At 37.5% G+C, this 14937-nt stretch overlaps 1 protein-coding gene across 5 annotated transcripts in view; it reads left to right on the top strand.

The window, feature by feature from the left end:
* Positions 1-14937, top strand: part of PLEKHH2 (pleckstrin homology, MyTH4 and FERM domain containing H2) — a 139848-nt gene that overhangs the window by 50716 nt on the left and 74195 nt on the right. For 4 of the 5 annotated variants that reach the window (XR_008476403.2, XM_078349436.1, XM_054245015.2 and 1 more), the window contains exons 4-8: positions 2112-2261; positions 3767-3850; positions 4474-4555; positions 8743-8928; positions 11846-12807. Coding sequence is in view for 4 of the 5 variants with exons in the window: in XM_078349436.1 (XP_078205562.1) it covers positions 2112-2261; positions 3767-3850; positions 4474-4555; positions 8743-8928; positions 11846-12807 (1464 nt within the window). In the remaining variant the exon portion in view is untranslated. The remainder of the gene's footprint in view (positions 1-2111; positions 2262-3766; positions 3851-4473; positions 4556-8742; positions 8929-11845; positions 12808-14937) is intronic. The other variant, XM_054245013.2, reaches the window with a different exon arrangement.

Genomic DNA, 14937 nt, shown 5'->3' with positions numbered 1-14937 from the left:
CTAAGTGGTTTACAGAGGTCAAGGTAAACATTAGTTTATACATTATTTGGACAGGTGTGGGGTCCACATAATTTTAGGTTACTTGGCGCCAGGATGGAATTATCTGGGGGTGCTTACTTTGGTAAACAAAGGCCAGCAATTCTGGCAGTTACAGATAAGAGAAAGTATGCAGCTTGTCCTCTCTTTGCGTTTTGCAAGGTAATCTTAGTAGTTTACAGAAGCCATGGCTAGCAGTCATTGTGAGGAGAATAGAAACAGTTTTCCCATTTTAAAATGGCATTGTACTGGTTCTAATTCTAGGCCAGCTATATCACATTTAGAATGAAAGTCTTAATATTGTATACAGTCGCCAATACTTTATTATTCTTCTTACTATGATTAACATCTCAAACATCTCTTATTTGGATCTCTTCGTGGAGTTTCTGCCGAGGCATCTAATCAACTAGACCACCTACAATCAAGGATCAAATTTGTGAGTCAGAATGAGAACTAAAGGAGAGAAAAGTGAGAACCGAAAGGTGGTGATAGGAAAATCTAAAGTTTAGTATGAGTTGAATAGACTTATATCATCCATGTAGGTTGGCAAATACAATATGCAGGTATGCCCTTCTGAGATTTTATATTCCTGGATGTGTTTTGCAGAAGATCCAAGCAGGGCCAATGTATCTTAGATATTAAACTTGCAGCACCACTCAGCCACACACAGTCTCTTTTACTCTGTTCTGTTTTTTTCCCATTACCCTTATTGGTGCAGGATTGTTTGCTGCTTAGCTCAGCTAGATCTGGGTTTTTGTCTCACAACCAGGAAGAAGTAGTCACATGGACACTCAAAGAGTGAGCAAGGCAGGAAGTTTTATTGAGCGATGAAACAGGTTTTAGTGAAGAGGGATGTGGGGGTGGTCTCCCTACAGGAGAGTTCCCAATATGGCTGAGGCCAGGGCTTTTTATGGGCTCAGAATAGGGAGTACATGCTGATTGGCTTGTGAGTATACAAAAAAGGTTAAAGTGGAGACATCACTCAAAAGTGGTACGTATTTTACATATACCTACCCTTTCCTAAGTGGTTTTCTACACGATAGTGTATATGTGAAATAGGTGAAGGATGGGGATCAATCAAAAGCACGCCAAATGGGAAGGCAGATTCTCAGTCTGGTTCGAGGATTTACCAGGGACTGTTTCCAGCTTGAAGGTTGTATTTCACTGGGGACCAACCCCATCTGCCTAGGCATTTATCTGCCTCCTGTCTCTACCATTATCACCTGAGTAATGTACGGTAGTGTTCTTCTGTTTTAAACATTTTTATTATATTTGTGATCTCTCTTACCCACAAGAATGTAATTTCTTGAATTCCTGGACCCAAGCTATCTGCCTGCCTTAGCCTCCCAAAGTGCTGGGATTACAGGTGTGAGCCACTGTGCCAGGCCTACAATGTAATTTCTATGCAGGCAGAGATTTGGGGGTCTAGTTTATTTGCTGATGCTTTATCAGGGCCTGGAATAAGCCAAGCTATTGGCAGGTTTTCAGTGAATATTTGTTAAATGAATGAATCAAGAAGCCCTTTCTGAGTGCACTCTCCTACCTATATCTAGACTCTAATACTTTTTTATTTTTTATGATTCCATCATTTGGGGCTTTAGAGTTCTTTTTCACCCCCTTTCCATTGTGTATATTTTTTTTTTCACTTAAGTTTAATATTTTCCCAGAATACATTATTATACCAGGCCCTCCAGTATGGGTCTTATCTCACCACTCACCTTCCTTAATTTATACTGTTTGTTTAAAATATGAAAAATCGCGGGATAGAAGCTTTCTGTTTCTGTACTCATATAAACACTTTGCATATTGTCATTGCTCTAGGAACTATGTACATTACTTTACATGATAGCAATATTCTGAGAATTTCTTATATTTGTATGTTCCTCAAAGGTAACAACACGTGGTGAAATAGACTTCAGACTTTATAATCATTAAGTACATTAAACCTTGCTGTTTAATATTTTTCTTTTTGAAGTATTTTAGGAATCTACATAATATTAAGGTAAAATTCTAGGTTTAATACTGTGATAACCTAAGTACATGCACAATTTTAATATTTTATCCTTTGAATTTAGGTACAAGTTATGGAAGAGAAATTAAAAGCAGCTAATATTCAAACCAGTGAATCAGAGACAAGGTTATATAAAAAGTGTCAAGATCTGGAGTCACTAATACAGGAAAAAGATGACATCATTCAAAACTTGGAATTGCAACTTGAAGAGCAGGTTAGGAAGAATTTGATAATTAAAGAGTTCCAAGTATGTGCACTCATTTGTGCATAGTCACAAAGGTTAAAAAGAGAGAGCCTAAATTTCTATATTTGGGGAAGAAATCTTGCTTATTTGGTCAACCCGTAGGATTGCATCACATTTATTGGTGAAAGGTGCAAGTAAGATGGCATACCTTTAAGTTCCGAGAGATTCTGAGGCAAGATCTAACTCGTTTTAGATGTGAAAATGCTCCTTAATATTCAAACATTTGAGTGAGTGAGTTTGTTTATTTGTTTTTGTTTATTTAAGACAGAGTCTTGCTCTCACCCAGGCTGGAGTGCAGTGGTGTGATCTTGGCTGACTGCAACCTCTACTCCTCAGGTTCAAGTGATTCTTGTGCCTCAGCCTCCCCAGTAGCTAGGACTACAGGCATGTGCCAACATGCCCAGCTAATTTTTGTATATATTTTTTAGTAGAGACAGGGTTTCGCCATGTTGGCCAGGCCACTCTCGAATTCCTGACCTCAGGTGATCCACCCAACTCGGCCTCCCAAACTGCAGGGATCACAGGCATGAGCTACTGTGCCTGGCCAAACTTTAGAGTTTAAATGTAGTATTTAAATTGGGAACATTTGGTTATCAGCAGGTATTTATGTCCGTAAATTGTTTGCAAACAATATTTGCTTCAGATTTTTAGAGTGTTGGGAATGTTTATAGAACATTACATTTTAAATATTTATATTTGATGCCAATCCTTCTGCTTAGAAATGTATACACTGTTTTTGAACCACTTTATTGGAATCAAGTAATTTAAAAAAATGTATTAGGAAAAAATTGCATTGGGGTTATGTACATAATGGTCACTCACCATCATTTAAACATGACCACTGTGAAATCGTTTTGTTAAATGTGTTATGTTGTTTGTTTTCAACATTTTTTCCCATTTTTTTATAAAGATCAGTGTTTCTTTAGATCAGTGGTTTTCTACCACCCCTAGACCCTGCCTATTGTGATTTATTTTGTAATTACATTCTCAATAGTTTTGTGACCATAACCAGATTTTAAGGCTGGTAAATGAGAGCTAGAGTTTCTCTATGTTTGTTTTTCTTGGGTCTTTGAAAGCTAGCATTTGAGGGGAAAAAAAAAGCCATGCCCCTAAGGAGATTCTTATTTTCTTCTCCCCAACATGGTTGACCCCTGTGCTACTGTTCTAAATCCTAGACCATTTCCAGAAATGGCTTATTTTGTTGATAAATTCAGTGAATTGACTCTAGTGTATTATCTTTCAGAGAAGGAGAATAGCAGTTGTTAAAACTAGTAAAGCGTGCATATGCCCTTATGGTTTTCTATTGTATCTACTGAATAATTTTTTTTCTTTTAAAAATCTATTTGGTAATTTGAAGGTAGATATAGTAACTTGGATACAAGTTTTAAGTGGATTTGCCTTGTATATTTGTGGTATAACTTTTCCAGACCACTGAGTTTGTTTTTGAACTAAACAGATTGCTATTGTTGTTTCAGAAACAAATAAGAATACAAGAAGCTAAAATAATAGAAGAGAAAGCAGCTAAGATCAAAGAATGGGTAACGGTTAAGTTAAATGAGGTATTGATTGCTTATGTTTTCCTTTTCCTTTAGCTTTTACCTCTTTTGAATTGACACATCATCAGACTATATGATTACTCTGAGTAAAACAAAAAAGTTTGATCAGTTGATATTGCTGTCTTTTGATAAACTTGAGATACAGGTGGCTTTCATTTTAATATCTAGTGTATTTTTAAAATTAAACATATTAATAGGTTCATGATGATCAGTGTAAATAACTTTATTCTAATAAGTTTAGTTCTAATTAATTTCAAATAATAATAATAGGATATACATATATAGCTCATAAAATTAATGTATTTGGTACCTGAGAGGCACACATTTCAGTTTCTATGGCAGTTTAAAGCTGAAATAGTTTCCTTGAAACTAATTTTACAGTGGAAAAGGCATAAGGGATGAAAACATTTAAAATTCTTAGTTCTGAAAAATGTAAATATCGATGCCATAATTATCTAGGTTGTTAGCCTATTCTGATAAATAAATCCGATATTTGTTTATCATTTCCTTTGTATTTTGCTTACATGTAGATAAACTAGATATTAGTAGTTTTTAATATTATAATTTATTAGTACATTTTTGTAATGTTATCTCTATGTGAAAAGAATTCCATTATGTTCTTTTAGCTGGAATTGGAGAATCAGAATCTTCGTTTGATCAACCAAAACCAAACTGAAGAGATAAGAACAATGCAGTCAAAACTACAAGGTACAAATACTTTGACTAAGATAGCTTAGTTGGACCTATTTGACTATATTGGCTTTGACTTTTTTTGGATGATTTAAAGATGCAACTGCATGTTGGGCCTGCAAGTGGAAGGCAAAAAGAGAAGAGAAAACAGCTAAGATGATGGTCTACCAAAGTGGTCACTATATAGATCAGAAAAACATGACCACATACTAATTTTGCCCCTCTGTATTCTAAAAGGCCTCCCATTAGTACAATTTGTAGAACCATACTAAGTTCCAGAGAGTCCAACTTGCTAAAAGTACTGTACAGTGACATTAGCCTGGGAGGTCAGATATTGTGGATGATGAGTACCAATCTCTAATGGTGAGGACATTTTGCTCCTTCTAAGTGATGCAGTGCTGTATCTTCCTGTTTTCTTGAAAGAATACAGGGAACTTTACCACACAAGATAGTGAGTTAGAAGTAGTTGTATCAGAGAGACAGGTACTCCAAAAGTCCAAGAAGGCTTGAATTTTGGTCATAGAGAATAGTCCTTTTAGTGGGGATTAGGGAGTCACAGATAGCATACATTTGTAACTGCATTGAAGACTTTGGAGGAGGCTTCTTGGTATCACACATGCCAAACACATTGAACTTGGCATTATTTGAGGTCAGCTCTAAGGCACTTCTGTGTGTTTTTAGATGCCTGAGCTGGTGGTTACTTGGATACAAATGTCACAACTCAGTTCATTCATGGATCATCAGTGTTCTAATCCTTTCCCCATTTGGGTCTTCTAGATGAGGGTTTGAATCCTGTCAATTGGGAGAATACATTGATAATACACTGATAAAACTCAAGAATATCAGGGGTGAGATTGGTCTATTTAAAAAAATACCTCTAAAATTATTTATAACTTTTGACTGTTATTAAATTCAAAGGAATATTTGCTACTCTCAAGATAATTTACAATAATATTTTGCAAGCTCTGAAGTCACTTTTTATAATGTGAAACTTGATAATATTAGATTGTAAATTTAGTCAGTTCTCAAACTATAGACCAGTTTTTTTGGAGATAAGGTCTCACTGTGTCACCCAGGCTGGAGTTCAGTGGTGCAATCACAGCTCACTGTATTTTCAACCTCCTGGGCTCAGGTGATCCTCCCACCTCAGCCTCTTCAGTGGCTGGAACCACAGGTCCATACTACCATGGCTGGCTAAGTTTTGCATTTTTTATTTTTAGAGATGGGTTTCACCATGTTGCCCAGGCTGGTCTCAAACTCCTGGGCTCAAGTGGTCCTCCCACCTCAGCTTCTCGAAATGCTGGGATTACAGGCATGAGTTACCATACCCAGCCAGATCAGCACTTTTTAACATAACTTCCTGTGATGAGGGAAATATACTATATCTGTGCTGTCTAATATGATGGCCATTAGCCATATAGTGGCTATTGAGCATTTGAAATATGACTAGTGCAACTAAGGAACTGAATTTTAAAGTATATTTAATTTGAATTTGTTTAAATTTAAAGAGCCATATGTTGCTAGTGGCTCTCATAGTGGACAGCAAAGCTAGATGTTAATGAATAACCAGAAGAAGGCGATTCCAATATGAATGTTTAATTTCAGGTATATTTGCTTAAAAAAAGAAAGTCAGTCATGCTATTTTCTACTTTTGCTTGGTATCATGGTTTTCAACAGTGATTGAAATTCTTACAGCCTGAATATTTTGAACAAAATTTTGTGATATGAATGAACTCTGCATTTTCCAATGTACAGGGTTACTTTCTTTCTTTCCAACTTCAAAGCCTAAGGGTGAATAGTATATCATTTGGTAGAGATTCACTTAGTATACTATTCTGGTGATAGCAGCTCAAGTGTGTATTGAGTTGAAGAAGGGATGAATCTGTTCAAAATTGAGGTTATATGTGTAGCCCATAGCCTGGTATAGAAGTTTTCAAATTTTCATTTAGTACCAGAATGCTTTTCAAAAAAATAAAATTTTCTATAGAATCTCAATAGATAAGATAGGTAAAAGCAGTGTTGCATGATGGGTTTAGCATTCAGCATACTTGGACTTACCCATACCTCTTCTTGAACCCTCTGGGACATTTCCACAAAGCCCAGGAGTTTCACAGAATACATGGGAAAAATATTGGCATGGTAAGAAAACCATGGGCTTTGAAGTAAACTTTATTGCTCTAATATTTAATAATTGTGTTATATCTCCAGAAAAAAAAATTTTTAAGAGAGGGTCTCACTTTGTTGCCCAGGCTGGAGTGCTGCATAGCTCACTGCAGCCTAGACCGCCTGGGCTCAGGTGATTCTCCCTCCTCACCCTCTCGAGTAGCTGGAACTACGGGTGCACACTACCACACCCAACTAATTTTTCAATTTTTATTTTGTAGAGATGGGGATCTTGCTATGTTGCCTAGACTGGTCTTGAATTCCTGGGCTCAAGCAATCCTCCCTCCTCAGCCTCCCAGAGTGCTGGGATTACAGGTTTGAGTCACCATGCCCAGCCCAGAATTTTTTTTTTTTGCATTAGTAAAATCACGATTATAGTAGTTCCTTACTGGTTTCATGGAGGATTATATAGAATTGATCATAGGACATATGAAAACATTTTTGTATAAAATTGTTGATTATAGGGCATATTAAAACATTTTGTCTACTGCATGTTAATATTAATTGCTATCATTTTCTCCACATGTTAGAGATTCTTCCATTGTTGATCTAGAATTCTATATTTTGAATTAAAGTTTCAGGTCTTTGTGACAATTATCTTTGTTGAAATAGTTTAGATATACTAAGCCCAGTCTCAAAAGCTTCTTATTTTCTCCAATATTCTTAGCTTGCAATTCTAGTCTTCACTGGCAGCCTCTTAGGTCTTGTAGACTAAGAGATATTGATCCTTGGAAATTAAGCTTGGATTGGAGCAGAATAGATATAATACTTAAAAAATATATGTGCACATGTATATAATTTTTGTTAAAAATTATGTAAAAATTATATGTGCATGCATATATATATAATTGAATTTGTTCTGTAAGAGACGTTCAACATGGAAACATTAAGATACATCATTAGGAATATACTATATGAAATATTTTCTTATACTTAGTTATCAATTGCTATTTAACTTAACCCCTTAGTGTTCTGCTAGCATTAAGAATTATATTTCCTTGGAAGCTTTTCTTACTGAGACCACCATGCTTTTGATTTTATAAGCAGCAATGCTAAAGGTCCTAGAGATGGACCAGGTGCAATGGCTCACTCCTGTAATCCCAGCATTTTGGGAGGCAAAGGTGAGCGGACTGCTTGAGACCAGGTGTTTGAGACCAGCCTGGACAATATAGTGAGACCCCATCACTAAAAAAAATTTTTTTTTTAATTAGCTTGCCATGGTGGCACACACCTGTACTCTCTGCTGTCTGAGGGCTGGTTCAACATGTGAGGTGGGAGGATCGCTTGAGCCTGGAATTTGGTGCTGCAGTGAGCCATGATCATGCCACTGTACTCCAGCCTGGGCAACAAAGTGAGACCCTGACTCAAAAAAAAAAAAAAGTCCTAGAGAGATGAATTAAATTCATGACTAGGTGCTGACCTATTCACTTCACTAGCTGTCTAAATTCTTTATCCACTCCTTTTTTTCTCTCTAAAGAAGCGATTGAAGCTCTTTATATTGTGGTTACCATTGACCAAACCTCCCCATCAGCTTTTTCCTCATTACTGAAAACTAAGATAAGCAAAAGTCCTTACAGTTATCATGAGATGGTTGCCCCAAGGATGATCCAAATTTCCTTTGGTTGTTTTGGCAACTGGGACCTCAGTTTCTTTTCCTTCACAGTGGCACATTGAGCAAATTTTACCAACACTGAACTGGTATTTGTCAATACTTGACTTTGCAGGAAGCTAGAGCTCTCTAGTTATTTATAATCGTTTGTGTTTTTGTCTTTGCTTAGAGCTAACTACTCTTAAAGGGATTAGATATTTTTCTCTCTCCAGTTAAAACATTTTGAACATTTAAAATATATAAAACAGAATTTAAACATTGGCATATGGTGCTTGTTATTGAAGGTTCCATGTTATTGCACATCAATAAAGATGACCGTTAGGCTTTATTTCTGGCATAAAGAGTGATTTGTTCAAGTTTTTGTATGCCTTGGTTCTGTTTAACAAACTTCTATAAAAAATTTAAATCTTAATTTTGATTAACGACACTGTAGAAGTTCAAGGAAAGAAGTCGTCCACTGTCTCCGCACTAAAGCTTTCAGAAGGCCAGCGCCTGAGCAGTTTGACCTTTGGGTGCTTTTTGTCTCGAGCAAGGAGTCCTCCTCAAGTAGTAAAATCTGAGGAAATGAGCAAGATATCATCAAAAGAACCTGAGTTCACTGAAGGAAAAGACATAGAAGGTATTTATGGACTACAGGAATTGACTTTGGCATTTTTCAAAAAGGAAAAATTATTTGCTAAGATTAATCCAAATATAGCTTAATTTTTATTATTTTTTCTGACAATTCGATGTTTTATGAGAATTCTAAAGAGCAAGACAGCATTTAACTTTGTGTATCTAATTATTTTGTGTCTTCTGAGAGCCTTTGCCAGTGATGCATAGGAGAAACTGATTTTTCTTCTTAATATTTTTTTCCTGCTGTAGGTGAAAGAGCCTTTGCCAATGATGCATAAGAGAAACTGATTTTTCTTCTTAATATTTTTTTCCTGCTGTAGGTGGAAGGGTATTTAAAATTAAAAAGTTATAGTCCCACCTACAAGATGCTGTACTTGTTTTAGCTGAGTTTCAGATTAAAAGTTTGAATTTCCTATTCATTAATTTAAAATATAAAACATTACCTAATATTACACATAAAATTAAACATTGGCATAGCAGACTTCTAGAGAAAAAAACCCTAGAGGATAAATTAATAACTGCTTTGATTTTCCTTTAATGCTTCAAAGAGGAAAATGTGTTCTTAGATATTTAAATCCAGTCCCATATACAGATTTCTACTCTTCTAGTCTTAAAATGCTTCTATCAAAAAAAAAAAAAGTCTGAATTTTGCTTTCTTGCAGCTGTTGGCTTTGCCACCTCTAGTGCAATCTCTTTTGTGGACTTTCCCCAGATATTTCAGAGAGGCCTGAGTTTTCATCCTCTCTACTTTCAGCTCCAACTTCCTACCCCCAGAGGAGAAAAAGTATAACAGTAAAAATTGTGTATCCTTGGTTATGAAATTCTGAAAATGATATATTTTCCAATCAGAAGGCTCCTTTGCACCTTGCTTTCATGCCATTACTTGCTTTTCTTTTCCCTTCCTCCTCGCTCTCTTCCTTCCTTCCTTCCTTCCTTCCTTCCTTCCTTCCTTTCCATTTTCCCTTTCTTTCCTCCCTTTCCTTCCTCCCTTTCTTTCTTCCTTTCCCCTTCCCATTCCCTTCCACTTCCCTTCCCCTTCCCCTCCCTTCTTCCCTTCCCTTCCCATCTATCTTCTATCCATCTATCTATCTATCTGTCTGTCTGTCTGTCTGTCTGTCTGTCTGTCTGTCTTGGTCTTGGGCTTGGGCTTGGGCTTGGTCGTGTCGTGTCGTGTCGTGTCGTGTCTTGTCTTGTCTTGTCTTGTGTCTTCTCTTGTCTTGTCTTGTCTTTTGGCTTGTCTTACATCTCACTCTGTATGCCAGGCTGGAGTTCAGTGTCACAATCACAGCTCACTGCAGCCTTGACCTCCCGGCCTCAAGTGATCCTTCCACCTCAGCATCCCTAGTAGCTGGGACTACAGACATATGCCACCATGCCCAGTTAATTTTTGTATTTTTTGTAGAGATGGGGTTTCACTGTGTTGCCTAGGCTGGCCTTGAACTCCTGGGCTCAAACAATCCATCAGCTTTGGTCTCTCAAAGTGCTGAGAGTTACAGGTGTGAAGGTCGCTGCACCCGACCTACTTGCACTTTTTTCCCCCTTTTAAGAAGCCATTTTCATTTCCTTCCCTTTTTTTAACAGTCGAGTACAGCTGAGGTTGCCTATACTGATGCTGTTGCTCATTTGCAAATTTAACAAACTGACTAATACCAAATTTTAGAGTTTGTTTATTCAGCCTCTAGTTCCTTAATTATGAAGGTCCTATCTATGTTTTTATGTTTTCAAAGCTTTTTTTTCTACACTTCAGTGTAAAAGTTTCATTCCTGGTTTATGAAGCCAATGGTTCATTCTGTTAATTATGTTATACATAAAAATAAACCATATCTAAATATATTTTTAAAGAGTGTTATTCTTATTTTAAAAACACACTTTGTAGTTTTGATTAAACCAAAAGTAAAGCAAGGAAAGCTTTTCTGTGTTTATATTTTCTTTTTTTTTTTTTTTAAGACAGAGCCTTGCTCTGTCACCAGGCTGGAGTGCAGTGGTGCAATCTTGGCTCACTGCAACCTCTGCCTCCTGGGTTCAAGCGATTCTTCCGCCTCAGCCTCCCGAGTAGCTGGGACTACAGGCGTTTGCCACCACAGCCGGCTAATTTTTGTATTTTTAGTAGAGACGGGGTTTCATCATGGCGAGGATGGTCTCGATCTCTTGACCTCGTGATCTGCCCGCCTCAGCCTCCCAAAGTGCTGGGATTACAGGCATGAGCCACCGCGCCCGGCCCGTGTTTCTATTTTCTTAATGATTTTGCATATCTCAATGTATCGAGGTTTGGTGCAAAGTTTGTTTCTTAAACTATAGCTTTGTATTTATTATGCTTAAATTTACTTTATGATAATTTAAATATTTAGTTGAAAGAAGGTGTCATTTTCCTTGCTTCTAAAATATAATTAATGCCTTTCTTTTTTTTTTGGTAATTGCTTTGTTTGATAGTCAGAGTTGCCCTGTTTCACATTTTGCTTCTTTTATTATCTCTCTTTAAACTCAGTTTTTTTTCCCAACATGTTTTTTGTAAAAAGCAATTTGGAAATTATTATATTGATATGTTAGGGCTCTGAGTTTTATATAAAGCTTATAGTTTTCAAAATTGTGTTTAAAAACGACATAAGACTAGCAAGGTAATATAAATTAATTTTATTTAAATTTCTGGTTTATTCCTTTAAAAAAAAATAGAGGCAGAGTCTTGCTCTGTCACCCAGGCTGGAATTGCAGTGTCGTGATCATAGCTCACTGCAGTCTTGAGCTCCTGGGCTCAAGCAGTCCTCCTGCCTCAGCCTCCCAAGTAGCTGGGACTACAGGTGCACGCCACTGCACCCAGCTGATTTCTACAATGTCAATTTCTACAGTGTAGTTACATAAAGATAAATGTACAGAAAGATCATATTATTAAAGGCAGCATGCTGATATGATGTATCCTTTTCTAGAAATGGAAATTCCAGAAAAGTCCATTGATAACCAAGTTCTAGAAAACAACAGAGGCCAGAGAACATTGCATCAAACCCCCTGTGGCTCAGAACAGAATCGGAAAACAAGAACAAGCTTTGCTACAGATGGTGGCATCTCCCAGAATTCTGGGGCTCGAGTCAGTGACTGGAGTTCTGATGAGGAAGAAGGGAGCAAAGGAAGATCCAAGTCCAGATGTACATCCACCCTCTCCAGTCACACATCTGAGGAAGGGGTCCAGCGTAGCAGGATGGGGAGTGAAACGTATCTGACAGCATCTGATGACAGCAGCTCTATATTTGAGGAAGAGACTTTTGGCATAAAGAGACCAGAACATAAGAAGCTATATTCTTGGCAGCAGGAAGCACAGTGGAAAGCTCAGAATAGCCTTCTCGGAAAGGGAAATTCTGGATCAAGTAAAAAGGAGCAAGACAGTTCCTCGGATGAACTGAACAAAAAATTTCAATCTCAGAGACTCGATTATTCATCTTCATCGAGTGAGGCCAACACCCCAAGCCCTATTTTGACCCCAGCTTTAATGCCAAAGCATCCTAACTCATTTTCTGGAAAAGGAACACAATTAGTGCCTTCATCACACCTGCCACCCCCAAAGTTAAGGATTCCTAATGTTTTCAGTATAAGCGTAGCACTAGCCAAAAGACATTTAAGCCAGCCACAGTTAAGCTCCGACAGGATGTTTGGTACAAATAGAAATGCTATAAGCATGATACGACCACTGAGACCTCAAGAAACTGATCTTGATCTAGTTGATGGTGACAGTACAGAAATCTTAGAGAATATAGACACAAGTTGTGATGATGGATTATTTTCCTTTGACTCCTTGGACGCTCCAAATTCAGATGATCAGGAAAACTGTGACTCAGCAAAGAAGGCGGGGTGCAGCAAACCTCCAACTCCTCCCCTGCACCGTTTTCCTTCTTGGGTAATTATTTTGCCGCACATAACACATAAACAGTAGTTTTTTCTCAACACTCATTTTCTTTTCTTTTTTTTTTTTTTTTTGAGAGGGAGTCTCACTCTGTCACCCAAGCTGGAGTGCAGTGGCACCATCTTGGCTCACTGCAACCTATACCTTCTGGGTTCAAGTGATTCTCCTGCCTCAGCCTCCTGAGTAGCTGGGACTACAGGCATGCATTACCATGCCTGGCTAATTTTTATTTTTTTAGTAGAGATGGGGTTTCACCATGTTGGCTAGGTCAGTCTTGAACTCCTGACCTCAAGTGATATGTCTGCCTCAGCCTCCCAAAGTGTCCACCCTCATTTTCAAATTTTACTTTTTCTTTTCAAATCCAGCTTTGTTCTGACATTTTTCAGTTTTCAGAATATAATTTCTTCTCTTCCCTCACTGAGTTCTGAATCAATTGAAAAATAAGATAATAACAAGACAGATGGGAAATCAAAATATTACCTTATTTACTGATACAACTAATTTTAGAGAATTAGTGGGCATATGAGCTTTCTAATACTGAACTTCAAGATTAGCTGGATTGATTCACCCAGAACCAGGAAGCCCTGGACCACCACAGGATTCTGCCAGTGAAGCCTGCCCCTCTAAAACTTACCACCTAGAAAAACAGAACAGATGCTTGTTTCCTGCAGGCAGCTACTTCTCAAGAGAAAGGGGAGAGGAAGCTGGCAGGCACTGCATGCCCAGTTTCTCCTTCTCAGCTCATCAGTCACATTAAGCCACTCTTCTTCTTGGGGAGAAGAAAGTGAATAGGTGGAGAAGGATCAGCAGCATTCAATTACTGGAGTTTCCTCCATGTGGAAGGAAACACTGGGGGTAGAAAAGAAGGGTTCCCCCTAACTGTGATATTTTGGGTGAATTCTGAACCAGGACACTTAACTCTTGTTAGTCATAAGTTTTTGAACTTAGTCATGTATTTGATTGGCTTTAAGATGAATTTAATTTTCTTTGTGAGCTTATATAGCCATTGGTTTCACCAAAGCATCTTTCTACAGACCTAGAATAGGTTGAATCTTCTTCCACTGAAACATTGACCATTAGTAGGATAATTAGCCCATCAATTATGTGATTCTTCTAAGGAATATCTACATTGCTAAACTAAAAAAAAAATTTTCCTATATTTGAAATAAAATGAAATGATCTGTTTCATTTTAATTTTTTTTTTTTTTTTTTGAGATGGAGTTTTACTCTTGTCTCCCAGGCTGGAGTGCAGTGGCAAAATCTTGGCTCACTGCAACCTCTGCCTCCTGAGTTTAAGGGATTTTCCTGTCTTAGCCTCCTGAATAGCTGGAACTACAGGCATTCGCCACCATAACCAGCTAATTTTTTGTATTTTTAGTAGAGACTGGGTTTCACCATGTCGGCCAGGCTGGTCTTGAACTCCTGACCTCAGGTGATCCGCCCCCCTCCGCCTCAGCCTCCCAAAGTGCTGGGATTACAGATGTGAGTTACCGCACCTGGCCTGAAATGATCTTTTATAGATTTAAGATTTTCTTCACATACTGGCGTAATTTAACCTGTGGCCTCCAGAGAAACATCTGGGTTGCAGGATTTATTTGGTTTGGAGTCATGTTCTTTTATTATTATATTTTTTATTTTGTGACTGATGCAGTTTTAAGCAAATGAGGGTGGACATGTTTTTCTAGTATATTCAGACCTTAAGATGTATGTGCTCTTATTTGCTTTCAAGAAAACCTTTCATTTCAATATACACAGGAAACCTTCTGTATTTATTACTAAATTTTGGATAGCACAAGAAAGTGAAAGTTAATGGCATGTGAATCTTTGGAATTCCAATTATGTTATACTTTAGGCAGCAAGAAATTGAAATCTTGCCTATTGTGATTTTTAGATATTTAGGTTAGGCTTTTAAGTTTATTTTATTTGGCAACCCATTCTACTACCTTTTTTTTGTAGCGGGGGCGGAGGCAGGGGAGCATTCTGTCTTTTCTTACTCTTCTGAAGCTATTCAGTCCTGAAAAAGCAGCATTGCTTTTCAAAAGCCTCCCAGCAGACTGGCCAACTCTGAGATTTTATTTCTGTGTTTGTTAGGTATTTTCAGGTTTCAAGGAAAAGAGATGTATT

The sequence above is a fragment of the Callithrix jacchus genome, chromosome 14 (genome assembly GCF_049354715.1).
Source record: "Callithrix jacchus isolate 240 chromosome 14, calJac240_pri, whole genome shotgun sequence".
Taxonomy (NCBI): domain Eukaryota; kingdom Metazoa; phylum Chordata; class Mammalia; order Primates; family Cebidae; genus Callithrix; species Callithrix jacchus.
The sequence above is the reverse complement of the archived record's forward strand: the minus strand, read 5'-3'. Positions and strand labels throughout refer to the sequence as shown.